This window comes from Marmota monax, unplaced genomic scaffold (assembly GCF_021218885.2).
Source record: "Marmota monax isolate L192 unplaced genomic scaffold, Marmota_monax_Labrador192_F-V1.1 WCK01_AAM20220418_F8-fsc00311, whole genome shotgun sequence".
In the NCBI taxonomy this organism is placed as follows: Eukaryota; Metazoa; Chordata; class Mammalia; order Rodentia; family Sciuridae; genus Marmota; species Marmota monax.
Window position 1 is genome coordinate 681,860 of NW_026694601.1, and position 27,989 is coordinate 709,848.

A 27,989-nucleotide genomic window follows, 5' to 3' on the forward strand; every position below is an offset into this window, starting at 1 on the left:
TGACAGAGTCTCATTATGTTGCAGTGTAGAAAAATAAAAAATCTACCAAGACTTGCTACTTCAGAAACATACAAAGAGTATTAGCCTGTCCTTACAAAGCAGCCTTCAGATCGTAGACAATGGCTGTACCTGTGAGCAAGGTAATGCAGCATTCTAAACTAATTTTTTAAATAAAAGTTTATTTCACTGAATATACATACACAAATACATGATTTTGCTTAGGAAAATTCTCACACTCTTTTGAGTTCCAGCAGTTTTGCCAAACTTGAACTTAGGAGAGAAATAAAATTCAGTACCTAGCTCTAAAAGGGGGAATCCAGTAGAGGAGGGAACCCTGTTTGTCCAGTTTCTTCCTCTAGAGTACAGTTGTATATGGAGTAGAATGGAACCTAAAATTGTTACTTGATGATAATTCTGCTTAAGAATTTAGGAGACTATCATCCCCAGATTAATACAGCAGTTTCTTGATTAAAGAATTACATTTTTAGTATTCTTGGTAGCCTTTCTGGGAACAAGTTTACATTAGAACAACCAACTTTTTATTCTTCCATTGCCTTTAAGTTAAAAAATATTTGCATTAAAATAGTTCACAGTATTCACAGTAAAAGATTTCAGTCATTTTCTTCCATGAATCAGGCAGACTCAAAAATAAAAGTCTTTTAGAATCCATTCAAGCCATCAGCATCATCCACACAATAAGAGCAGCTGAAAAATCATAAATACATTTGTTGACACTTAGAGTCTACTAACAGCATGTACATATTAGCTAGATATGTGGTAACTCCAGACAAGTGTTCAGAAGAGAGCCCAGATGCTTGTGAGGTGTAGCTGTCTTTCACAGGATCAGTCCATCGTATCCTATCCTTTGGAGGCTTTGGCCTCCAAGAGGCCAGAGCCTGGGTCATAGGCCCACACTGAGTGCAGGTTGGGGCCCAGCCTGCCCATTCCCACTCTTGCCATCCGCCTGGCAGAGAACATACCTGGAGATGATTTTGTGAAAAGTATAGCGGAAGTCTCGGTTCCGATAGGCATAGACCATGGGATTGACCACTGAATTGGCATGTGACAGGAGAATGGCCATGTTCATTGCCCACTTGGGCTTGTCCTTAGCCTGGGCTGGCTGAAAAAGAGTGAAACAGTTGATGACATGTACTGGTAGCCAACACAGAGCAAAGATCCCCACAATCATAGCCAGGGACTTGGCGGCATGGATCTCCCGCTGGAGGGTAGTCCTGGAGTGGTCCATCGGCTCCATGTGCTGCAGCTGCCTGCAGGCCACCATGAAGATCTTGATGTAGATCACCAGCATGATGAGCAGTGGGGGCAGGACACATCCAAAGAAGTTGAAGTACACCATGTAGCTCATGGGGACCACATTCTCAAAGAGACACTTCACAAGGCAGCAGCTCTCATTCATGGTTCCATCCCAGGACTCCGTGCAGTTGGTGGCACTGTCTTTACTGTTCCACCCCAGGAATGGAGTCAATCCAATGCCAAAGGCAAGGACCCAGAGCACTGCGATGACTCCTCTTGCTCGGGTCCCAGTGACCAAACTCTTATACCTGTTCAAAAAACATCATCTGTTATGGTCAATTTACAGTACTCTGCAACCAAAGCCCGAGAGCCTACCTCTGCTTTTATTCCATGGCCCTTCCGCCCTAAAAGCCTGTCAGGTTCACCCACCAGAGCACCATGGCCAGTACTCACAATACTAGAGAGATAAGCAAGTATAAGTAGAGCTTGTTAGTAAGATTTTCATTCTTGAACTAGTAACTCATTTCTATTAAGTGACAAAGGACCATGACAAGAGGCATAGATAGGGGCTGGGGATGTGGCTCAAGCGGTAGCGCGCTCGCCTGGCATGTGTGCGGCCTGGGTTCGATCCTCAGCACCACATACAAACAAAGATGTTGTGTCCGCCAAATACTAAAAAATAAATATTAAAATTCTCCCTCTCCCTCTCTCTTTAAAAAAAAAAGGTATAGATACCTTTAAGGGGTAACTGTAATGACTTCAGTACCAATCTTTAGTCTAAGTCTTCTGTAAGGTGCTGCTCTAGGTAGTTGAGATAACACCAATGAAAAGAACACACAAATCCCATCTCTGCTAAAGGTGAAGAGACCTACATTCTAGCAGGGGAAATAATGAACAAATAGTATGGAGATGCATGTGGTATAAAAAATGAAGAAGCACAAAGAGGAAAGTTAGGACTGGCAGGGACAGAAGTTTTCAAGAGATTGGTCAAAGGAGGCTTCATTGATGAGGTGACACTTAAACACAGGCATAAGGAAATGAACACTGGAGGGGCTGGGGATGTGGCTCATGCGGTAGCGCGCTCGCCTGGCATGTGTGCAGCCCAGGTTTGATCCTCAGCACCACATACAAAACAAAGATGTTGTGTCCGCTGATAACTAAAAAATAAATTAAAAAAAAAGAAATGAACACTGGAGCCCCTGGTACCAGGTGACACTGCTTGTGGCTCTAAGCAATAATCTTTCTCCTACAAATAATACAGGTTATTTGCTTCAGACGATGGGCAGGATCATTTCCGAGTATCTCTACAAATTGCTGGCAAAGAAACGTTCCAGCAATATCCTCTCTGTAGAGCACTGCTAGCAGTGGATTTGATAAAAATTTGGAAATACTAGTAACTGGCCCATAATACCTATGTAATGTATAAATTGTACTCAATATAATGCATTAACTAAATGAAATAAATTTTTCTGTAACCTCTTGGGAGGGAGGAAACTGGAAACTAACTTGATTCATGGTATCTTAAGACTTGTCTATGAGAAATATCCAACTTACTTTGCCTGCAGGGCAAAGCTCTCTCAGCAAGGCCTGCAGAGCCCTCCAGGCCTTCGGACCACCTCTACAGTGCCTGCCTTCCCTGACTGATGGTTCCTTTCTGAATCGTGCTGTCCTCAACAACAGCCAAAAGAGCTATTCGTCTTTCAGTGATCACTTCTTTTCCTAATCACTTCTTTGGTAAAAGGTGGCTACTTGACTCTGGTCCCAGACACACACTTATAATAGAGCCTCCTTATCTGTTACATATATTTTGCCTCAATCAGAATGTCAGTCTCCTAAGGACTGGGACCATGTCCCTTTGTACTGGGATTCCCAGACCTAACACAGTGCCTGATACACAGGAGTTCCTTAATAAAATGGTCATTTTATATTCATTCGTTGTCTGAAAGATTCTGCTTACTAGTAATACTTCTTACTGGGGTCTTGGCCTCATACTGTGTGTGTGTGTGTGTGTGTGTGTGTGTATTACTAGGAATCGAACCTGAGCCACATCCCCAGCCCTTTCTATTTTGAGACAGGGTCTCACTAAGTTGCTGAGGCTGGCCTCGAACTTGTGATCCTGTTGCCTCGGCCTCCCCAGTTACTAATCTCTATTTATAGTAAAGGCCCTCATTTGTGGGCCTATACTATAAATGACCTGCCGGGCTCAGTTGCTCACTGAATTTTTCTTGGCCAGTAAATCTATTTCCAAGCCTTTCTGCTTCTTTCATTATTCAGGAATGTAAAGCCTTCCTTTAAAAAAATCTTATTCCTGGGGACTGGGATTGTGGCTCAGCAGTAGAGCACTCACCTAGCGCGGGCAGGACCCAGGTTCGATCCTCAGCACCACATAAAAATAAATAAATAAAGGCATTATGTCCAATGACAACTAAAAAAAAAAAAATTAGATAAAATTAAAAATCTTATTCCTTGCCATTGCCTCACCAAAGATGTGAATAACACAACTAGTCCCTGTAGGATAACAGAGAAACTTAAAGGCCAAGCACTTAGAATCACAGGATCCAGGACCATGAGGCAGCCTACTCCCCAGCCCTGCCCTTTGCAAGACTCAGCTATAATGAGTTGAGCACAGCTGATTACAGGTCAACCCTGGCAGATGGATTCTATTTGGGATATACAAATTATGGCACTTCCATTCTCTTATTGGTGATTAGTCTAGGGTGGACAGTGAGACAGTTTGGACCAATGAGACATAAAAGTCTGCTAGGGGACCTCCAGGAAAGCTTTTATTTCCTAATAAAAGGAGAAAGACACATAAAAGAAGCTCTACCTGCATGCCTCTCTCTTTCTGCTTCTGATATCCTTGTAGGGTGTATGATGCCCAGAGCTACAGCATCCACCTTGTGATCATGAGTCACAAGCCTGAAGACAAAGAAGAAGGAAGGAAAGAACCCAGCTCCTTGAGGGCATCTTTGAATAACTAGACCAACCCCAGAAACGTCATAGATCCACATTCTTGTTTTTTTTTTTAATATTTTTTTTAGTTGTAGTTGGACTCACTATATGGTGCTGAGGATCGAACCCAGGGCCTCACATGTGCTAGGCGAGCGCTCTACTGCTGAGCCACAACCTCAGCCCCACATTCTTGTTTTAAGAGATAATATCTTGATTGCTTGTACCACTGTTAGGTATTCAGTTATCTGCAGCCCAAAGCATACTAACTGGAGAGACTTTTTTTTTTTTAAATCTTTTCTAGTCCAACCTTTTTTTTTTTAGGTGTAGATGGACACAATACCTTTATTTATTTATTTTTCTTTGGTGCTGAGGATCGAACTCAATGCCTCCCAGGTGCTAGGCAAGTGCTCTACCGCTGAGCCACAACCCCAGCCCTAGTCCAACCTTTTTTATTTCACATACAAAGTCTTTGAATATATTAAGCCAGTATGAAACAAAGACCAGAAGCTAAGCCCATACTCCCAGGCCTGTGTTCTTGACACTACATCATGCTGCCTCTTATTTTTATATTCAAGTTATATTAGATACAAGGTAGCCAATACAAAGAGTGCTCATGGCGTAGCTTCCCAATAAAATCCAACAGGAATTCACCCACATCTGAACTCAAAACTGTTGGATCCTGCACATGTGAAGAACTATTTTTATGCCAAATTGTCTTGGATAAGGAAAGAAAAGATTCCATCAGGTGAAGAGTTAGCCACAGCTTTCTCAATGAAACCCCATGGCTACCTCTCTTCCCTGATGGTTCATTATTTTACTCATAGAATTCCTCCTTGCTACCAAACAACTTTCGAGGCACTGGAAACCTAATCTCTGACCTCCTGAAACACAGACTCATGAAAGAAACAGGAAGTAAAAAAGTAAGCATACAAATATGTCAGTCATGAATTGAGATGGGTTTGGCCACACCCAAATGAATAGGATGCAATGATAGAAAAGAAGCAAGGAGACCTTATTATATAGGTTGCCTGGAAAGGCTGCTGTTAAATCCAAAAGCAAATAGATGACAAGGACTGAAAATTCTGAAAAGTAGAAAATTCCAGGCAGGATAGCACATACTAAGGCTTTCAGACAAGAATGTTCCCCCAAGGCCAAGCGTGAGGCTGAGGCAGGAGGACCTTGAGTTCAAAGCCAGCCTCAGCAAAAGCAAGGCGTTAAGCAACTCAGTGAGACCCTGTCTCTAAATAAAACACAAAATAGGGCTGGGGGAAGAGGCTTAAGTTCCCTCAAGAAGCAAAAAGAAAATGTGAATGAGCCTAAGATGGGACAGGGACCAGTTCATAGGCCACAGGGAGCCACTGCAGGCTTTAAGCAAAGGAATGGCACCAGCCTATACTGTATCAAGCTCATCTGGTCACAGGATGGAGTTTGGATTTTAGGGAAGCAAGAAGAGAAACAGAAATCATTAGGGGACTATTTCAGTAGTTGATTCTAGAGAAGATGTTGACTTAAACCAGAGTGATAATAAGCAAGATAATATAAGTGGATATTCATTTTGGAGATAGAACCAACAGGTCTTGAAAATGGATTACATGCTGGAAGATAAAGAATCAAGGATGATTCCTAAGAGTTTATATTACTGAACCAGAAAAAGATTAAGAAGAGGGTAAGGGCTGGGGACATAGCTCAGTTGGTAGAGTACCTGCCTTGCATGTGCAAGGCCCTGGGTTCAATCCCCAGCACCACAAAATAAATAGATAAATGAGAAAAAGCCAGGCATGGTGGCACATGCCTATAATCTCAGTGGTTTGGGAGGTTGAGGCAGGCGGGTCATGAGTTCAAAGCCATCCCCTGCAAAAGCAAGGCTCTAAACTCAGAACCTGTCGCTAAATAAAATACAAAATAGGGCTGGGGATGTGGCTCAGTGGTTGAGTGCCCTTGAGTTCAATCCCCGGTACACCCCTCCCCCCACAAAAAGGGGTGAGATGCAAGGAGATTAAGGTCAAGAAAATGGTGGATGTCAGTAAACTGATCCGTAGAGTAAGAAGATGCAGGAAAAAGGGATAGATTATTAGAGAAGCTAAGACTGTGAGAAAGTTGGAGGGTCAGGGCACACGTGGAGAGACACTGTCACAACTGTGGTAGAAAGAAGTAGGACAGGGCCAATTCAGAGAGGGTAGAGTTTTGATGGTAACAGGACAGGGGCAGCATCTCCTTCAAGAGCTGCTTTCACCTCAGAGAAGTATGAAGAAAGTCAGCTAAGGGAGAAAGGAGGAGGCTAGGATGCCACGTTGTCATCCCAGGTGGTGGGAAATGAGCCTCCTTGTGGTCCTAATGCTGGTGTAGCTCTTATGGTTGACAAGTCTCAGGCTGTGACCATGGCAGTGGAGCTGAGGAAGAGGGAAAGATTGAGGATGTGAGGGAACAAACTCTAGGGGGCAGGATGCTTGAGCCGGGTGGATGGTGAAGTCTCCAGAAATGGTGACCACCATAGAGAGTGACAGAGAACGCGAAGCCAGATGACAGCAATGAGGGGCAGTACGTTTGGACAATAGGAACTTCAAAAATGGGGGTCTTTTCTGGGGGTTGCAGGGATGGGGAAAATATTCTGGAAAGAGAAGTGGAGGGAAACAAGAGAGCTGCAGCCCAAGTCCCCACCTGAGGTCCAGGGAGTAAGTGGCAGTAAGGAAAGCCACATTCTTGGGGCAACAGCAGGTCTTGGTGGAGGACAGATGGTGGTGGAAACGTCACAGAGGAAGTGGAGGACACTCACGGATCTGGTGATGCTCAGAGAGCACAGGGCTTGGGAAGGAGAGGTAGGACCTTGAGTCACATTAGCCAGGGTAATATAGAGCATCGTGGAGTTGAACGTTAACATTTTCTCAGGACCTGGAATACTTAGCTAAAGCTAAAATATACAAGCCGCATCTCCATTTTCATCTTCAATATTAAAGAAGGAAAAAAAATGGGTTCACCATCCACTTCTCCATCTAAATTCTCCCTAATTTTCGATTCAAACTCCTTTCTAATTTCTCCCTAACTGGCACAGTTTTCCATGCCATCAGCCTTTGAACCACACGAGCAGATACAAAGTTTTGGGGAGAAATATCTGCAGACCCATCTTTCCCAGCTGTCCAGAGCCATCGAGAACACAGAGCTACCAGGGCCTGAGCCCCTGCTCTTTGTAGAAACCAAGGCTCAGAGTGATTAAATGATTAAATTAATTTAGTGCCACTAAATTTTGCTGACACAAACCCAATCTAATCTGATTACAATTTTGCCCAAAGTGGTCATTTTTGTGCTTAGGAACCCCAGCTCTTCAGTGCTCATCTCACAAATCTCAGCTTCCTCTCTATCTGGCCACCCCTCTGTATAAGCTGCTTCATTTTCTTCCCCAGATTTATCTGCCCTTGCCAGAGCTGCCTGCAGGTTCCAGAGAGCCCCCGTGCTCCAGGCAGCCACAGGGGAATGGGACCTCTGCTACTCTGTTAGGAGGTGGTCCTCAGGTAGCCAACAGAGATGCAGGCTCTTTATTCTGCTGGAGAACATGACCACACTTCATGGATGCTGCCTCCACATGAAAAAGGGTTGAGCTCTAAAGACTGTTAGCACTGGAGCTCCTCTAGCTCCATGATGGCAGAACAGTTGGTCTCCATGGGACACCCAGGTCCAAAGAAGGGGACTGGGATGCTATAGGAAGCAAGCCATTTCCCTCCGCAATTCACAAAATGCTGGGAGGTTGTCCTGGACTGCAATCTGCCTGTGCTCTCTCTCATTTCCCACTTCTAGCTGTGCTCTCTTCTCTCCCTGAATGCCTGACTCCCTCCCCGGCCCTGGTCCCTGTGGGCTTCAACTTCATTCCCTGTGCATATGTCTATCTCCCCAAAACATTCCTGGAACACACAGGCCATATCCTGTTCCCTGGCCCTGGGCCGGGCCGCTGCTTTGCTGCAGAGGACGCTGGGCACAACTGCTGCCTGAGAGCAAATGACAGGAGACAGAGGAGTGAAAGCAGAAAACACAGGCAGCTTTATTATTCCAAACAAGGCGTGCACAAGCCCAGCTTTTGTGGGCCCCCATTTAGGGGTGTTCTAGGGAAGTCCACACTCTGGAAAGAGCTGTGCCCCTCCACGGTGCATCCATCTCCTTATAAGGGGCTCATTAGCTAAGGAGATTGATCGGAAAAACAGTCACGTGGAGGGAGTCAACAAAAGGGAACAGTGTGAATGCTGAGGTTACATAACAAAGGGGAACCGCAGGGCTGCATAACAAATGCTGGCCTACTTTGGGGGCAGGGTCCTCCTGCTTGGGCTCAGGGCCTACAGCTCAAACCAGGCCAAGTTCTCAGCCCTGGAGCCCAATCCGCATCTCTCAAGGGCGCCCCTAGTTCAGAGGCCCAAGAGCAGCTACCCTGGACAGTAACACTGAGCTGAAACGTTGGTTCCTTAACCCACCTGCAAGCTGCAGCTGCAGCTGCAAACCATAGGGCAGATAGAATAGGTACAAAAAACACTTGATGAATGCAAACTGCTAAGTAAACACACACTGGGTTCTAGTGCGGCTTCCTTCCTCTGTAAATACAAACATTTCTGCTACAAAGCCATACATACATACTTAGAAAATATCATGTTCTCTAAAACTGCACACAGGTGGCAGGACTTACAGGAAAAATGGGGTTAGGACAGTCCACTCAAATGGACCCGATTTTGTAACTACAGCACTGACAGGAAGTCATTTGGGCGAGTGGCTGCCGTCATAGTAAAAATTTGCTAGAAAAATCTGATGGAGATCCTGACGAAACTTATTAAAGCAAGGCAGAGGGGTGTCATAACTTGCTTTAATAAGTATCTGAGGAAAGGAGCTGTTTTCATGTTCCTTGTCCCTGGGAGCTGCTGGGGCACCTGCTGCACAGGGGTCAAACAGCTTTTTCCCTTCCTACTAAAGACTGTAATTCTACTCTCACTATTCCACCTCCTCTGCCTAGGGAAAATCATACATGAACCAAATCAAACATCCTTCCCCTATTTATCTACAACATGTGAACTAATTCACAATACAAAAATGTATCTGGAAGCAGAGCAGTTTGGACCGAAGTACATCACTGTGCTCCCTAGTCTTCCATGATTGTCCTAAGCACCCCCATCCCATGTACCCACCACATAACTTCGTGTTCTGTCTCTTTCCAGCTGAACAAGCTTCTTGGTGATACTCTGTCTTGCTCACCGTTGTGTCTAAGACACCTAACACTGTGACAAGTAAATGCTGATAGAAAGCCTCAGTTTATACGGAAGGACCAGAATTCTGCCATTATTATTATTATTATTATTATTAGTTGTTGATGGACCTTTATTTTATTTCTTTATTTATATGTGGCGCTAAGAATCAAATCCTCACACTTGCAAGGCAAGTGCTCTACCACTGAGCCACAACTCCAGCCCCTCTGTCTTTTTTTTTTTTTTTTTGGAAAAGGTAAAACTTTTAATAGCAAAATGAGTATATTCAAATGGAAAAAGCAGATTCACTGATACATGATAAAATTATGAAATATCCTTCCCCATACATTCAGCAGTTTCATTCTTTTCTGTTCTACTTTACCCTGCCACCTTACCCCTGTACATTTCTATTACTTTCCCCGTCTGTTCCATGGACAGATTCCTTCCTCCCCGCTCAGTAATACAGAATCTTCACCCTAGGCAAACTACAATGACTATCATTAAATTTTTAAAATATGCCCTTTAACCTTCCTAACATCTGGGTAATACCACTCCTTTTTTCCTCATCCCCAATTAGCTCCCACTTTTCTGGACAGACATGATGTTGTATTCGTCAATTTTCTAGATCGATGTTGGGGTGAGGACAGTGTAAGTTGCAGCCACTTATGTTGTTTTCTCCAATAATTCTTTCAAAGTGGGTACAAAAGAAATAAACTTCCTAAATTCTTCCATATCAAAAAATATCTTTGTTTGACCCTGGAAATCAAATGCCAATTTGGCTGGATACAGGATTCTAGGGCGAAAGGCTTTCTGTAGGTGTTTTTCTTTTTTCTCTCTAGAAGCCTTTAGGATTTTCTCTTTATCACTATAATTCAAAAACTTCACCAAGATGTGTCTCAGAGTGAGTCTGTTTTTGTCAATCACGCTGGGGATTCGGTGAGCCCTCACTATCCCAAGACTAGAATCCCGAAGCTCTGGAAAATTTTCTTCAGTTATTTCCTGCAGTATGTCCTCTGCTTCATTCTCTTCACTCTTTTTCCGGGATTCCTATCAAACGAATGTTGGCACTTCTGAGTCTATCCTCCCTCTCGCTTAGCATTAATTTATTATCTGATTGGCCACAACATGTATGATATCCCTAGAGAATTGTGCCATTTCATCATCTAGATTGCAAAGTCTTTCTTCAAGGATGTCTATTCTACTCCTCAGATCATCTATTGATTTGTTAGTTTCCAAGATATCTGGAAGGCATTTTTTAATTTTTCCAATCTCTTCTCCCATCTCTCTGAGGACACCGATCACAGATGTTCTATAGTTTGTTTCCATTTCCTGCATTAGGTCTGCCTCTTTGGATGTTTGTGTTTGAAGAGTCCCCTGCATAAAAAACCCTCCTACTTCCTCTTCCTCCTCATTCTCAGAATTCTGTACCTTATGGACCATAATCTCTTCATCAGCTCCCATCTTTCCCATCACACTTGTCGCAGGAACAAGGCAACAGGTTGAGTCCCGTTTCTCACATAACATTGAATCATCCTCGCCCTCCTCCTCCTCCTCCTCCCACCACTCCTCCTCCTCCTCCCACCACTCCTCCTCCTCTTCCCCAGAGGTCTCCTCTTCTTCCATCTCCTCTTGTCCCTCCTCTTCTATGGCACAGGCCCCTTCTTCCTCTTCTGCCCTCACCAAAACAATGTCATCCTCGTTGGTCTCTGAGTCTTCTCCTGTCACCTCAAAGGTAGGGATTCCTTTATCCTTCCACTCCAAAAACTCTTCCTCCCGAGTCTCTTAAGTTCTTCACTTCTGGCCTAGTGACTTTTACCTCTTTGATGAATAAGAAATGCAAGCCATCACTTGCTGTTCCTCCAGCTTCATGTTTTGAATTTACTAGAGCGTTACCCCCTTTTGCAGGGATCCCACATCCTCCTCCTAGATTTGGTTCTTCCTTCTGTCGGAGCACACGGTTCAGTAATTCTTCTATGACAGGTTTTTGGCTGGTAAATTGTCGTAAACTTTGCAGGTCTGAAAATGTCTTCATCTCATCATCACATTTAAATGCTAATTGGACCTCATGCTGAAACTCAGGTTCAAAGTCATTTTCTCTCAAAATGCTGAAGATGTCGCCCCACTTCTTACTGACTTCCAAGGTGGCTGATGCCAGAGGGTCTGCCTGCAGCCAGGGTGAGCACGGCTCCTTCCTCCATCAGAGTTCCTTCTTCTCTTGATGCTTTGACGGTCTTCTCTGTGTTACTGAGGATCTGGAGGTTTTCTTCTTCCATTGCTTTTACTGCTCCACCCTCCCTATGCTTTGGCTTCTCTTTGTCGGGCAGTTGTATGTGGTGACTGCCATTTCTACATGTGTCGTCGTTCATATCTGAGGCTTCTGCCATCCCTCCAATGGCTTGGTAACTTTGGGGCTCATTCTGGGATAATTCCTTACCTTGATTGCTAGTGGACATCTTGGCTTTGTCCCATTTACAACTCGGCTCGTCTATTTCCTCATTTCTAAAAGATAAGTTTTCAGTACACTCAGCAAATTTAGAATTTTTTTCTTCTTGTTCCCTCAACTCTGTTTTTTGTGAAGCTAAACTTTCGCTTCCCACCACTCTTCCCTGCTACCACAGTGCTCTTTATCTTTTGTTTCAGATAGCTCACGTTTTACTAGCATTTCCTTTAGGTCATTTTTCAGGGTTTCCCTCATCTCGAAAAACATCAGGTCCTGTATTTCCAAGAAGACCTTAAATTTCTCCACAATAGTAGTTGGTATATAATCTTTGTACTTGAAATCTAACATCCGAGGTGTCTCCTCATCAGTACCTCTTAGCTGATTTCTTTTGACACAGGTGGTTTGTTCCTGTTCCTTTGCAAATCTAGACATTTTTGACTGTACGGTTGACAGGGTGTCTATATTGTCCAGATCGTATTGTTTTCCCTTTTGAAGAGTAATTTTAGTTCCTGCACACTGGCTAGGCTCCAGAAATCTAAAATCCTTAAAAAACTCTCATCCACTTGCGTGCCTCTGCCAGAAACAGACCAGTTTCACAGAGCATGATGTGGTCTACTGTGCAGCAGTCTCTACCTGGGAGGAGATCGCTACCGCAGTGCTGAGCAGTGAACAAAGGTGGCCTCTGCCTTTTTTATTAATAAGGGATAACTCGTCTTTTTTGTTTATTTTTAGTTTAGATGGACACAGCTACACAACCAGGGAAGTGCTCTTCTACTGAGTCACGACTCCAGCCCCCAGAATTCTGTGTGTGTGTGTGTGTGTGTGTGTGAAACATCCATTTAGTTAGAAGCTCTAATTAAAGCAAGTCCTGGGGTCTTGACATGGTTGGCGCTCCACCTTACCGACCACAAGCAGCAGTCATGAGTAGCTACTTCCCTTTTTTCACTTTTCCCATGGAACCAAACTAAAAGGGGTTTTTTTTTTTTTTTTTCACTTTTCCCATGGAACCAAACTAAAAGGGTTTTTAAAAAGTATTACAGGCTAACATATACAAGGCCCTGGGTTCCATCTCCAGGACTGCAAAAACTAAAAATATTTTTTAAAAATACTCATATACTGGACTGGGACTGTAGCTCAAGGGCACAGCACTTGCCGAGCATGTGTGAGGCACACCGGGTTCAATCCTTAGCACCACATAAATATAAAATAAAGACATTGTGTCCACCTAAGAAACTAAAAATTAAATATTTTTTTAAAAAAAGAAAGACATGCTGTCTATCTACAACTACAAAAAATGTTTGTTTGTTTTTTTAAAAAAAAGTACTGATAAACAGAAAAAGAAATAGGAAATTGGAACAGCACTGCATCTATTAAAAAAGTAGAATTCTTGGGCTGGGGTTATGGGGTAGCGCACTTGCCTGGTATGCGTAAGGCACTGGGTTCGAGGCTCAGCACCACTTATAAATAAATAAGTAAAGGTCAATTAACAAATATTTTTTTTAAAAAAGAACTAGAATTCTTAATTAAAACTGTTCCGGGCCAGGTGCAATGGCACACACCTGTAATCCCAGGGGCTAGGGAGGCTGAGGCAAGAGGATCGCAAGTTTAAAGCCAGCCTCAGCAATTTTGTGAGGTGCTAAACAACTCAATGAGATCCTGTCTCGAATAAAATACAAAACAGGGTTAGGGATGTGGCTCAGTGGTGGAGTGCACCTGAGTTCAATCCCCCATACTCCCCCACCCCGCAAAACACACACACACACACAAAAAAAAAAAAAAACTTAAGACCCAGAAGATATTGTCACTAATGAATTCCAGCAAAAGTTTAAGGAACAGCTGGGCATGGTAGAACAAGCCAGTAATCCCAGCTACTTGGGTGGCTAGGCTGGAGGATCCTAAATTCCAGGCTTACCTGGGCAACTTAGCAAGACTCTGTCTCCAAAAAAAAAAAAAAAAAAAAGAGGCGGGTGGGGTTGCTGGGGTTGTAGCTCAGGGGTAGAGTGCATGCTAGCATGCATGAGGCACTGGGTTTGATCCTCAGTCCCCCATAAAAATAAAATAAAGATATTGTGTCCACCTAAAACTAAAAAACAAATATTTAAAAAAGAAGTTTAAGGAACCAGTAAAAACCATTACTTTTTTAATATTTATTTTTTAGTTGTAGATGAACACAATACCTTCATTTTACCTATCTATCTATGTATCTATTTATTTATTTTCTTATTTATTTTTGTGTGGTGCTAAGGATCGAACCCATGGCCTCACAAGTGCTAGGCAAGCGCTCTATTGCTGAGCCACAACCCCAGCCCCAAAACCATTCTTATACAAAAAGAACAAATGCTATTCTATTTTACTACATGAAGTATAGAAAGAAGGCCCCTTTTTACCAGTTATGGGTCACATTAAGGGCGGTCTGCCGTGTCTCTGTAGATGGCCGTTGCTGTAGCCAGTTGGAGAACAGCACAATGCCCGCCCACCCACAAAAAAACAGGGTGTGGCTGGTCACCAGAGCTTCCATTCAGCTGAGATCTTCCCAGGAAGGCAGGGCCCTCAGCTCCCCTGGCTCCCAGGGGGCTCATCTACTTTAACAATTCAGACATATCTGAGTCCAGTGGACCTGGCTGAACCTCAGGAGAGGTCCAACGCTGCATGCAGAGGTGGCTGGGAGATGCCATTTGTCGTTCATTGTCACAAAGGATGAGGAAGGCAGTAGCAGAATAAAGAGATGGCAGCGCTCCTCACCAGCTCCCCAGGTAGCTGCCACTGAAGCAGTCAGTGGAGAATGAGGAAGCCCACAGGACCAGGGTTTCCAGAGCTCCCCTGTGGGACTGGTTTTTTTGGAGTGTCTCACATGTTGTTCTCAAATAATTGGTGGGACTCATAGAAAGCACAAGGTTGTTGGGTGCCAGATTTCTATCTCCTCCACAGGAAGTGAGCAGCCCCTGCAAAGGATCAGTGCATGAAACCAGGTCAGAGAAGAACAGACAGTCTGTCCTCTGCCCCAAAGGTGCCCTCCTAAGGCTGCAGTTAAAACACACTGCTTCGGATAATGACATTGTCCAAAGTATCAGGTTCCATATAGCATGATGTCAAAGGACATCAGGAGGCTAGTTTGACCCCTTACTAGTGTTGTTAACTTTGATGACTTGTTTAATGTGGTATCTGACAGATTTGTCCCTGTAACTATCCCCACCCCCCTCCCCCGTACTTAGGAAAGGCAGTATCTTGTGGTACATTTTAAAACTATATCTTAGTTTCATCAAATTTTCACCCATGAGTTTTGGCATCAATGATTCTTGCCTGAATCAGCTACTACTGTTATAGTTTCCCAAATGGTAATTTGCTTAATTCAGTCATTCCTCCTCCTAACCATACAGCATTCTATTGTAGTAAAAGTTCTTCCAGCACATTATTTAAAAAACAAAACAAAAAACTAGCTGTTTATTCCAAGGAGATCATACTCCAGCTGAATGGGGAAACCTACCCAAATCCTGGTTTCTAAGTAACCAGGGCTCTTTAAAATAGCTAGTTCCAAATTTGAGCCTGGAATATCTTTCTGTGCCAGAAAATAAGGAAGTGCTCAAAAATGGATGAGAGCACTTAAGCAGAAGTGAACTTGAAGGGGGTTCTCAATTGCCAAATCTGAGCATGTAATTGAGTAACAGGAATGGATTATAATTATTGAATGAAAGTAAAATTCCGTAAGTGCGTACTGATATTTTTAAAAATTATAAAAAAGCAAGAAAAACATAAGAAGAATGAAAGCGGACTCCAGGTATAGTGTTGCATTCCTGTAATCCCAGCAAACCAGGAAGCTGAGACAGAAGGATCACAAGTTCAAGGCCAGCCTCGGCAACTTAATCGGGCCCTAAGCAACTTTAGTGAGACACTATATCAAAATTAAAAGGTCTGGGGATGTAATTTAATGGTAAAGTACCACTGGATTCAATCTCCAGAACCAAAAATAAAGAAGAAGAAGAGGAGGAATTGTCCAGGTTAGCCTTGAATTTGTGATCCTCCTGCCTCAATCTCCTGAGTTGCTAGGATTACAGAGCTATATCCACCACTCCGCTCAGCTAAAATGTTATTGTCTTAAAAGATCAAAATGAAAACATCTAAGGAACTGATGCAGATTAAAGAAAATTAAACATATTCAACGCAAGCATGACCTTTCACTGGAACCTGGACAAGAAAAAACTATAAAGAATATAATTGGGATAAAAGGGGATATCTGACTGTGGATTGTAGTATCTGTTAAAATTTCTGAGTGTGATAATTTTGTGTGTGTGAGAGAGAGACAAACGAATGGACAGAGAAAGGGAAAGCAAATATAGCAAAATATTAACAATTTGTAAATCTAAGTGGAAGGTACAGTTGGTCCTCTATAGCACCGGTTCTTCTGAAAATATTCAAATAAAAAAAAACTGCTTCTGAGCCAGGCATGGTGATATACACCCCTGATCCCAGCACAGTCAGTATTAAAGAGGTGCAATCAAGTTTTCATTTGGGAAAGAACGTAGCTCCATGAAGGCCAAGTGAGACTACAATCAGCCCAGGTAGCAAGGAAACTGGTATCCTAGAATAGGGCAGAGGTGGAGATAGGAACAAGGAGAAATGCGAATTTATCCCAGGTAAATGAGGCCAACAGGACCTGGTTCTGTAATATCTTTCGATAAAGCTTTATAAATTCCCTACATTAAAAAAAAATTCAGTAGTGGTGTTGAAATCAGCAATGGAAATTAAGATGGCCTATAGAGAAAGCTGTTTTGGGAAATTTGAAGACAGGGACTGGAATACCACAAGTGATAAACCAGAGAAGCTGAGGTAGAGAAGTAGGACAGGAAGGCACAGGAGCCCCCACAGGAAGGGCTGATAAGCAGAATTGGACTCCATGAAGCAGGAAGAGCCAAGGGAAGAATAGACCAGCCCCAAACTCCTCAAGACTCGCCACCTCCCATATCTCTCAACCCAGAGGCACCTGAAACACAACCTAAGCCACACTTTTCCAAATAGTCCCTATCTTCAGGATGGCACCACCCAACTGCCCAGAAATCACCCCAGACTCTTCCCTCTCCCTTAGTCCAACATCCACTGGAGTCACCAAGTCCTCTTGAACCTGCTGCCCATGATCCCTGTCTTCTAGCCAGATGCACTCCACTCAATATGTGGTGACCCTCAGATTCACTTACCAGTCCCTCAGGCTGAACGATCACTCAGAATGATCTATAGTTGACCCCACGTTTTTTAGGGCTTGTTCATATCCCGGTTTCTTGGCTGGCTAAGTGGCTTTACCTAGGACCTCTCTGCTCCCAATTCAGCCAGTCCCCTTGCCTGACATCAAACATCTACCTTCCTTCTTACCTAGAAGACAATTGGCTTCCTTTATAATCTTTTTTTTTTTAAAGGAAGGAATTTTTTTAATATCTTTATTCTATTTATTCATTTGTATGTGGTACTAAGGATCGAACCCAGGGCTTCACATGTGCTAGGCAAGCACTCTACCACTGAGCTATATTGCCCCAATCCCACCTCCCTTATAATCTTGTCCCCTCCAACCCACCCTCTTAACTGTCCACCAGAGTAACTATAGTAGAATGCAACCTGATCATGCCAAACGCCTGATTATAATTCTACATTCCCAGATAATTATCACTCCTCATAAATGCACATTTAGATGACATTGAAGGCATACAAAAAGAAATTCATAATCATCCTAAAAATAGAAGGGGAGGGTGATCAGCAAACCAGAAACTTTGATGACTTTCTAGAAACATAAGGTAAGAGGATCACCTGGGCTATGGCTCAGTTGTGGAGCACTCGCCTGGCATGTGTGAGGCACTGGGTTTGATTCTCAGCACCCACATATAAATAAATAAAATAAAGATCATCAACAACTAAAAAAATATTTAAAAAAGAAAGAAAGAAAGAAAAAGAAACAAAGTCCAACCAAGGAGAAGAGGTATCCATCTTTCTGTTAGGAATCCCAAAAAGAGGGCTGGGGATATAGCTCAGTTGGTAGAATGCTTGCCTCACATGTACAAGGCCCTGGGTTCAATCCCCATTTAAAAAAAAAAATAGGTAGAAAAAAATGGCAAAAAGTAAATATTCCTTTAAAAGCTCAAAGCTGATGACAGACCTGAGTCTTCAGATTGAAAAGTTCACTAATAGTAAAAAAAGTAAAAAATAAAATAAAATTTAAAAAAGGGCTGGGGATGTGGCTCAAGCGGTAGCGCTCTCGTCTGGCATGCGTGCAGCCCGGGTTCGATCCTCAGCACCACATACAAACAAAGATGTTGTGTCCACCGAAAACTAAAGGAAATAAATATTAAAAAAAAAAATTCACTAATAGTACCATCCCCAATGGAGGAGAAAACCCAAAGGCAATATTTAAACCCAACCTCATGAAACTCAAGAACACTAAGCAGATGCAAATGATCCCAGAAGCTTACAGATAGGAAACCCAAGTTACAAATAGAATCATACAGCATCAGATTCCTGAGCCACACCGCCTTCAGCCTTCTGAGGGAAAAGCTTTTGACCCTTCTCCAGTCAACAACCAAGAAACTGGTATGGGAAGGCATGTTTCCTCCTTTGACTTTCTTTATTCCAGATGGGAAACTCATGATCTAAATTTGAAGCAGACTAAAATGTGGCATAATTTTAAGCAATGGATAACATCTAAAAATAGAACCCATGTGATCTGGACAGTAGAACTGTCTCCTTGAAAAGCACAGGCGTAGTGGCAAGACGGCATTTCCTACTCAATCCTACTGTTCTGGGGTGAATAAGAGATATGCAAGTGTACACGCTAGTTATCAATTCCCAATCTTCAGATGCTCCATATAAAGTTCAGGAAATTTTATTACAGAATAAATGTAAATGGTACAAACCTTGACAACACAAAAGCAACAGCAAAACATGAACATGTTCAATACACAATTTTGCGGAGAAGTCACCGTAAGAAATAGCGGTTGCCACTGGGGAGCCAGAGATCAGAGATGGGTGACAACTTTCCACAGTTTCCCTGTGTGCATGGTTTCAATTTCTTTCCAAAGTAAAGAAATTGAAAGGTAAACCCTCTCTTGGGGCTGGGGATATAGCTCAGTTGGTAGAGTGCTTGCCTCGCATGCACAAGGCCCTGGGTTCAATCCCCAGCACCCCCCAAAGAAAGAAAGTAAACCCTCTCTTAGGCAGACAATGTAATCAAATAACTATTACATTACTATCCACTGTCTATAAATCAGGAGATGAGATGTAGAAGGAATGGTGGTGGCATCATTGATCATTAGATGTAATTTACAATTGATAGAATTAGGACAGACTGAAATGTCTACAGGGGAAAAGTCAAAATATAGCACAAAATTAGAAGGAATTATGTAGGGGAGAAGGCTTGCCTGAGTGTGAGCCATAGTCCCCATGTCACATGGCAGCACAAAACCAGGTGTCAGTGAAGAAGCAACCCTGGAAGAAATGACCAGGGATGTCAGGGATGGAGGAACTTTTCCATTTTGTAGCCTTCCTGCTTCTGAATGTTTACCTGTGAGCTCACTGGCTGATTTCTAATTCAAAGAACAGAAAACAAAAGCAAGGAGAGCTGGGGTTGTGGCTGCGTGGTAGCACTTGGGAGGCCCTGGGTTTGATCCTCAGCACCACATAAAAATACATAAAATAAAGGTATTGTGTCTATCTACAACTTAAATATATATATATATATATGAAGCCCTGCCAGTGACTCATAAGGTAAGACCCCCGGCACATGGTCAGATTGTACGTCTTGGAGAAATGTTGCTTCCTTTTGTTCCTTCACACAAGCTCTTTGTCCACATAATCAGACAGCACCCCACTATTCAGAATCCGAGAGAGATGTTCATTGGAGGCACAAAGTCAGGTGCTGTCCCTGTGACACTCTGGGGCAGTTGTAGGCCCTGTTCCCAGGGCAGAGCCATGGTGGCCAGGAGGACCCCTCCTCCTGTTCCTTGAGGGATCCTGTCACAGCCCAAGTGCTTGACAACTCCCCCTGCATCTCCCCATGCCCTGCAGTTCCCATGTGCTCCTCCTGGCCGTCCAGCTAGGTCAGGCCTGGCTCTACCCCTAGCCAACACACTTTCTTTCAGGTGCCCTCCACACCCTGATTCCAGCCTGGTTCCAAGACCTGAGCCAGACCTGGGCCTCTGTCCAGGAATGTGTATGTCCAGCAGGGAACCAACAGAGGCAGACTTTCCCGCCACCCCAGCCAGGCTGCAGGTCCCCTCAGCAATAAACATGGCCTCAGACAAGAGCCAACTGCGACAACCATTGCTGTTTTTAAGGTTGTTGTTTCAAGCTGGGAGGCAGAGTTGAGAGGATTGTGATAACAATGGGGGACCACTCATAGCAAAGCAACACCCAGACCCTGGTGAAACCTGCACTGCCTGCATTGCAAGAGGAGCCAGGACCTGTGGGCTATGCCCGAGGGTTCACAGCCATCTGCCCCCAGCCCAGCCCTCTGGACTATAGCACCTGCTGGCTTGCCTCCTGTCCCAGAGCATCCCTGAGCCCCATGCCACCCTGTACTTGGAGTGTAAGGGATCCTCTAAAAAGATGATTTCCTTTTATTTCTTCATTAAAACTTATTGGATCAACCAGACTCAATGGCACACATCCCAGCTACTTAGGCAGCTGAGGTTTATGTGTTTGACACCAGCCTGGGCAACACAGCAAGACCCCATTTAAAAAAAACCAAAAAACAAAAAACATTGGACCAGCTTTTCTTCTGACATCATCTCACCAGAGAGCTCTGACCATCTTAGACCCTCCTTTCTCATATCCATATATATATATATTAGTTGTAGAGAGACACAACACCTTTATTTTATTCATTTTTTTTAATGTGGTGTTGAGGACTGAACTCAGCGCACCACACATGCTAAGCAAATGCTCTACCACTGAGCTATAGCCCCAGCCCTTCTCATATCCTTTTTATTTTGGGGGTGGGGGGTGCCAGGGATTGAACTCAGGGGCACCCGACCACTGAGCCACATCCCCAGCCCTATGTTGTATTGTATTTAGAAACAGGATCTCACTTGAGTTGCCTAGTACCTCGTGATTGCTGAGGCTGGCTTTGAACCCGCAATCCTCCTGTCTCGGCCTCCTGAATTGCTAGGATTATAGGCATGCGCCACAGTGCCGGCTCTCATATCCTTTTAAGGACTGTCTCCCCACACCTGTCCCAGCTGTTCCCCTGGATATGACATACCCTGACACAAGCTTTCACCCAGTCACTTGTGTGTGAATTCATCCACAGTGTGGGTCTGTACCCTGTGCCAGGAATGGTAGAGTGCTGGGTCCTAGAAGATGAGATGAAGCCCCTGCCCCATAGAGCTCACACACTGTGGACAGAGACCACAACTAAGTGAAGACATAGTTTATCAGGAAAACTAATCATGGGTAAATAAAGTGAGCAGTTGAGAGAAAGAAACCTCTCCACATTAGGTAGGAAGGAAAGAGAGCAAAGCTGGTGTTGGGGAGAGAACAAAGGGTACAGGATGGAGTGACAGAAGCCAGGCTAAGGGGGGAAATGACATGATCTGACTTATGTCTGAAATCATCCTCGCCAGCAGTCTGGTGGAGAAAGTCACAGGTGCAGGAGGAGAGGAGGTGGGGGCTTCCCTGGGACCCAGCAGGAGCTGGGGAGAGGGTCTGGCAAGAACTGTCAGGAGGGCACATGCAATGAGGTCCAGGAGGTAACCCCAAGATTTGGTCCAAAGGGGGATGATACATGGGTGACCTCACAGGAGCAATCAGCAATACCAAGTGGAGGAGAAGGAATGACTTGTTGGAGAGATTTGCTACAGAGGGAAGCAGAGCAACGCGCCAAGAAGAGAGTGTGTGGTCAGGGAGAGTGACTTAAACATTCTGCTGATGGGTAGTTTCCTGGGGCTCGTCTAACAAAGTACCACAAACTTGGTGGCTTAAAACAACGGAAATTGATTCTCTACCAGTTCTGGAGGCCAGAAGTCAGGGTGCTGGGAGGCCACACTCTCTCCAAAGCTTCTAGGGGAGGATCTGTCCTATGCCTTTAGCGGCTTCTGATAGCTGCCCCTAAGTTCCTTTGCTGTGGTCACATGACTGCAATCTCTCCCTCTATCTTCACATGGCCTCCTCTGCATGTCTATCTTGTAAGATGCAACTGCATTCAGAGGTTAATATGCATAAGCCCCTCCTATCAAGAGCCATACAAGGGGCTGGGGTTGTGGCTCAGTGGTAGAGCTCTTGCCTAGCATGTGTGAGGCACTGGGTTTGATCCCCAGGAGCCACTTAAAAAAACTAAATAAACAAAAAAAAGGTATTATGTCCATCTACAAATAAAAATATTTTTTTAAAAAAGAACCATGTAAGGCAATATTCTTTTTCTTTTTCTTTTCTTTGTTTTGTTTTGTTTTGTTTTCCTTTCCATATACAGGCATATATTCGCAGGCTCTGGGGATTAAAATATGCACATATCTTTGGAGAGGCAACATCATTCAACCCACTATAATGAAGATGATCTGGAAAAGAAAGATAATACCACTGGGCATGGTGGTACAGGCCTGTAATTCCAGCTACTCAGGAGGCTGAGGCAGGAAGATCACAGGTTTAAGGTCAGGGATTAGACCATTGAGCCACATCCCCAGCTCTATTTTGTATTGTATTTAGAAACAGGGTCTCACTTGAGTTGCCAAGTGCCTCGTGATTGCTGAGGCTGGCTTTGAACAGCAATCCTCCTGTCTCAGCCTTCTGAGCTGCTGGGATTAGAGCATCCTGTCTGAAAATTAAAAAAATAAAAAGGCCTGTGGTTGTAGCTCAGTGGTAGAGCCCTCTAGCTTTAATCTCCAGTTCTAGGGGAGGAGAGGGAATTATAACACTGAAGCAAGAGAAAGTAGGTATACCAAGGAGGGGAGTCCTTGAGAGGATGGAAGGGTAAGACCCAGAGCTGAATATTTTCTTTCTTCTTTCATTTTTAAACAACTCTAGAGGTGATTTTTTTTTCTTTTTCTTTTTTTTTTTTTGTTTTGTTTGGGAGTTGGTACTAAGGATTGGACGCAAGGGTGCTCAACACCTTGCCACAAGCTACAGCCCTTTTTTTCCCCTAATAATAATAATAATAATAATTATTATTATTATTATTATTATTATTATTGAGATTAGGTTTCTGATAGCCTTGCTAAGTTGCTGAGACTGGCTTTGACCCTGCGATTCTCCTGCCTCAGCCTTTCAAGCAACTGAGATTACAAGCATGCACCACCGTGCCCAGCACTTTTAAAGGTAAACTGGGAATTATAGGAATTATATTATTAATGGGAATTATAGCTCAATTTTAAAAATTTTTGAAAATATTTCCAAAATCCTCTGCCAACTCCCACCCTAAGTGGAGGCCACATTTTCACACAAGGCAAAGTCTTGCTAAGAAGTCTTACTCCCCAGATTGGACATGTAAACACTGAGGAAAAAGCCTCAGTGTGGCAGAGGGCTGGGATGGTGACAGGGTCAGGGCCCAGGAACAGAGCAGACAAACATGCCCCTTTCTGTTCTATTGACCTGGTCAACCAACCAAACACTCCCTGCAAAACAACTCCTTCAACTCCAACCTCCAGTGCTCCCGAAGCCTGCTCCACTGTGAAAAAGGAAACTGAGTCCTCAGAGAGACCAGGAAAGGCCCCCAGTTAGAATGAATCACAGACACCCCAAGCTCAGCTGCGGGTGGGACATGAAGTAGAACAGGATTAGACTAGAGAGGAGGAAGCAGAACCAGCAACAGGATGAAGTGAGATCCAGGGGCCACTGTGGGCAGATACACGCCCACCTCCTAGAGCCCAGGAGCTCGGCCTTATGTGCCACTCCATTACTGCCCACTTCTAATGGCTTCCGTGGCCTGGACCCCACACCAGGACCAATGTCAGGAACCCTCTATGGACTAAACCAAAGGAAGTTGGTTTAGTCACCCCTCACACACCCCTCACTCTGAAGGCGAAGGGCAAGGCCTGATGTGAGCAGACATTCCTTTTTTCATTATATATATTTTAGAGCTGGGGTTGTGGCTCAGTGGTAGAGCACTTGCCTAGCATGCATGAGGCACTGGGTTCGATCCTCAGCACCAAATAAAAATAAAATAAAGGTATTATGTCCACCTACAACTAAAAGATAAACTTTTAAAAATATATATATATTTTTAGATGGACACAATATCTTTTATTTATTTATTATTTATTTATTTTTATGTGGTGCTGAGGATCGAACCCAGAGCCTCATACCTGTGAAGCAAGCGCTCTACAACTGAGCTACAGCCCCAGCCCCTCCTTTTTTAAAAAAAAATATATTTTTAGTTGCTAATGGACCTTTTTTTAAAAATTTTTTGGGGGTACCAGGGATTGAACTCAGGGGCACTCAGCCACTGAGCCACATCCCCAGCCCTATTTTGTATTTTATTTAGAGACAGGGTCCACTGAGTTGCTTAGTGCCTCACCTTTGCTGAGGCTGGCTTTGAACCTGCGATCCCCCAGTCTCAGCCTCCCAAACCACTGGGATTACAGGCGTGCACTACCACGCCTGGCCTGTTGATAGACCTTTTTATTTTATTCATTTATTTATATGTGGTGTTGACAATCAAACCCAGTGTCTCACACATGCTAGGCAAGTGCTCTACCACTGAGCCACAACCCCAGCCCTGTCAGACATTCCTTTTTCACAAGTCAGGCCAAAGGGGTCATTTTTGTGTCCAGCATCACCTCTGGGATCTTTTCCTCCTTCACTGTCCTCTTTCATGTTAGTAAACATTGTGCTCCCAGGTAGCAAGTAGGGACCTTACACCCACAACCTTACAGCACAGATCCCTTCCAAGTCCATGGGTCCATGGAGTCAGTGACCTAGAGACAAGTCCCAGGACTGGAGCCAGTGACCCAAGGACAAGTCCCAGAACTGTTTCTGCCCAAGGAAGAGGTGTGCCTACAACTTTGGCCCTTCCTCCCTGGGCCTCACCCTTCTAACTGCTTAGTGTCCTAGAGAAGACACTTTCTCCCAAACAGGACTCTTCTGACCTGACTTCTACCTGCAGCTCCATGATCCCAAGGAGGTCCCCAAAGCCAAGTCAAAAATTGAAGTGTCCCAGAATCCAGCCTGTGTCGGTTAAAAAAGAGGAACCTCAAGCCCTCCAACTCTAGAAGGGTTCTCAAACCTCAGTGGAACTATAACTATAACTCTGGTTAAATATCAATCCCAGAATGTCACATACACCCATCACAGAGATTCTTATTCAGTAGGGGCCCCACCAGGCCCCATAATCTGTACTGATCCAAGGTCTCACTGTGTCGCTCAGGGTGGTCTCCAACTCTCAGCCTCCAGTGATCCTCCTGACTCAGCCTCCCAAGCAGCTGGGACTATAGGCACATGTGGTTGATTCAGTATAATCTGTATTTTTAACATGCTCACAGGGAACTGTGCTCTGGACCACTAAAACAGCTGAGGGCAGAAGGCCTGTCTCAAGCTCCAACTCTCAGGAGAGCTCGGGGAAGTATGAGGACCCAGGTACATCTCTCAACCCAAGGTGGAAGCCAGGGTTATGGACAGGGCAGGATTTTGGACACCTCTTTCAGATCTCTGTTCTCTGTGGGCAAGCCAGGAGTGAGCCTTCTTAGAGATCCCACTCAGCATTCCTCAATCTCTCCTTCTCCTCTCATCCTCCAGCCCTTAGCAAAGCAGAAGTCAGGGACCTGATTCACACATGCCTTTCCCCTTAAGACACCCACACCCATTCTTTTCAAGACCCCACCCAGCACAAATGAGGACAAGAACTAACAGATTTAAACTGTTACGGAACTTCCTGCTGCATCCACGTGGCACAAAAGATTGTGGTAGCAACTCCCTGCTGAGCTGCGTGGTCTCTACCTAGGGCAAACTTAAGGAGCTTCTCTCAGATGGGGGTGTGTGACTGCCCTGATGTATGCCATCAAGTACCTGTAAGAACAAAGGGGCTCCTAAAAGAGAAGAGAATACTGTGCCACCCAAGTGCTGGGCTCTGTCACACCTGATAGAGTAGAATGCAAAAAGCCTCCTGTTCAGATGTCAAGGACAGCAGACCATGTAACAGCCCAGATGTGCACATCAGGCTCACAGCCTGGCCAAGCAGGCGGTTCCTGTTTCCTTTGGGACCCAGACACAACCCACAGGGACCAGGCTCAACATTTATGTCTACTAAAAAGGTTTCTGGGAGCATTCTCCTGCTCAATTCCCACAATCACATCTCCTCTACAACTACCAGTTTACTACAGGCAGAATCCCCCTCCAGAAATAGAATAAATTTCTTCTTGTTTCTCAAACACTGATGCCATACACAGCCTTGCAAGACAGCCTGATGGAACACAATGCCAGTTCTGAGTTCAAGTCCTGGCTCTGACACTCATTCCCTCTGCACCATCCTGAGCAAGACCCTAAATTTTCCTGAACCACCATCCCCTTCATCTACAAGATGCGGGTGGCAGTATCTGTCCTCTAGAATTACTTAAAGGATTAAAGTTAGACATTTAATATAAACTGCCTGGCACATAGCTGGCACTCAATAAATGAGTTCCTTCCCTTCCCTTCTTCTACTCTTATAACTTAGTTTCCCTGGCCACGCTCCAAATCTAAAAAGATCCCAAGTTCACCTCATGCCAAAGGGGCCCAGGTACAGAAGAGAGAATACTTTTAACAAACCTTTGACGTTGAATTCATCAGCTACAACTAGGAATCCACTCCCCAGAATCCTACATTGTCTCAGTATGGAAACAGGAAGAGTTGATTTAAGCATGTTCAGAGAAAGTGTGGACCGATATGTATTCCTGAAGCTTCCTGAAATCCTGGAAGCGCTTCTCAGAAGCGCAGGGTATAAAGGAGGTTACCCAACCGCAATGGAGACTCTAAGGCTGCTCGCTTGGTGAACCAGCAAGCACTGTAACTCTTTTTTAAAGCATATGGAGGTGATTTAAGTCACCTTTTAACATGCAGGGAAAAGTGTCCACAGTGTTCCCCAAAGTTACCAGGCACATTCAACTTGGATCTGCCCCTGGCCACCTTAGTTGGCAACAGACACATTCTGAAACTCAGCCGTGAGTAGCGTCCATTCCGACAGGGCGAACTGCTAGCGTTCGGTGGCCTCGCCCGTGGAGGAAACCTCCCTGACCGCGCCCCCCCCCAGCACTCAGGGGGCCACGTCTGGCCGCTGCTCTGGACGCGATGCCCTGCTCTGTGCATCTGCTCTCGCGAACACAGCAGCAGCGAGTGAGTAGGGTCGGGAGGAAACAGCCTTAACCGCAAGGGTGGAGTTGCAATCACCAAACCTCCAGTGCCCGGGTTTCCACGCACCCGCGGGGGCGTCTCGCCGGGTGCCGCACTTCCGGAACCCCTAGAGTTGTCCCTACACAAGTTTCCTTAGAGGGGCGCGCGCATACGGGACGCCTGGGCTGCGCAGAGACTGCCAAGGTCTTTCTCTGCTGCACCGAGAGGGTCTCGGAGAGCAGCCCGGGCGCACTTGTCTCTGAGGATGACGGGTCTCCTCCAAGCTAGGAAAAAGCGTTTCGAGCGACCCAAGCGTCCCCAACCAGGCCAATATGGTGTACCTGAAGGCTGGCCCTAGGTCCTGGAGACTGCAACCTCCTGAGAGGATTGGACGGGGCCCCGAGATCGAAAGACGCCCACGCGCCTCACCTGAGCGGGACGCGGATGGCCAGATACCTGTCGATGGCCACGGCCAGGAGGCTGAAGATAGAGCTTTGAGTGAGCACAAGCACAAAGCAGGCGAGAAAGAGGCAGCTGTGGAAGTCAGTGCAGAAGCCCAGGCTGATGGTGATGGCAAAGGGGATGGCGAACAGCCCCACGGCCACGTCGGCTGCCGCCAGGGACACCAGAAAGTAGTTGGTGGGAGTCTGCAGCGAGCTAGACGTGCCCACCGCCGCGCACACCAGCACGTTGCCCGCCACCGACAGCGCGGCGATGGCGAGTTCCAGGGCCACATATAGCGCGTCCAGAGTCTCCAGCGGCATGGCCGGGCCAGCCGGGCCCCGGGAGTCGCCTACCAGGGCCCTGCCGCGCGCGGGACAGCCGCGTGAGCCCCGCCGGGCACGGCCGGAGCGCCAGACCGC

The 27,989-nt window shown here is 45.0% G+C and overlaps 1 protein-coding gene and 1 non-coding gene across 2 annotated transcripts; one reads left to right on the forward strand and one right to left on the reverse strand.

The window, feature by feature from the left end:
- Nucleotides 1–159: 159 nt before the first annotated feature.
- Nucleotides 160–27,989, reverse strand: Adora2b (adenosine A2b receptor). The gene is made up of 2 exons (XM_046422080.1): nt 27,556–27,989; nt 160–1,562 (listed from the first exon to the last, which is right to left on the reverse strand). The coding sequence occupies exons 1-2, from the start codon at nt 27,888–27,890 to the stop codon at nt 902–904; spliced, it is 996 nt and encodes a 331-aa protein (XP_046278036.1). The 5' UTR covers nt 27,891–27,989; the 3' UTR covers nt 160–901.
- On the forward strand, nt 18,950–19,022 carry Trnaa-cgc (transfer RNA alanine (anticodon CGC)). The gene has a single exon. It is a non-coding gene; the product is annotated as a tRNA-Ala (tRNA).

Excerpts from the sequence above, each read along its gene's own strand:
- Adora2b (XM_046422080.1), bottom strand. The coding sequence starts at position 27,890 with ATGCCGCTGGAGACTCTGGACGCGCTATATGTGGCCCTGGAACTCGCC. Across the intron at positions 1,563-27,555 it reads GCCATCCGCGTCCCGCTCAG|GTATAAGAGTTTGGTCACTG; the intron begins GTGAGGCGCGTG and ends TTTTTTGAACAG.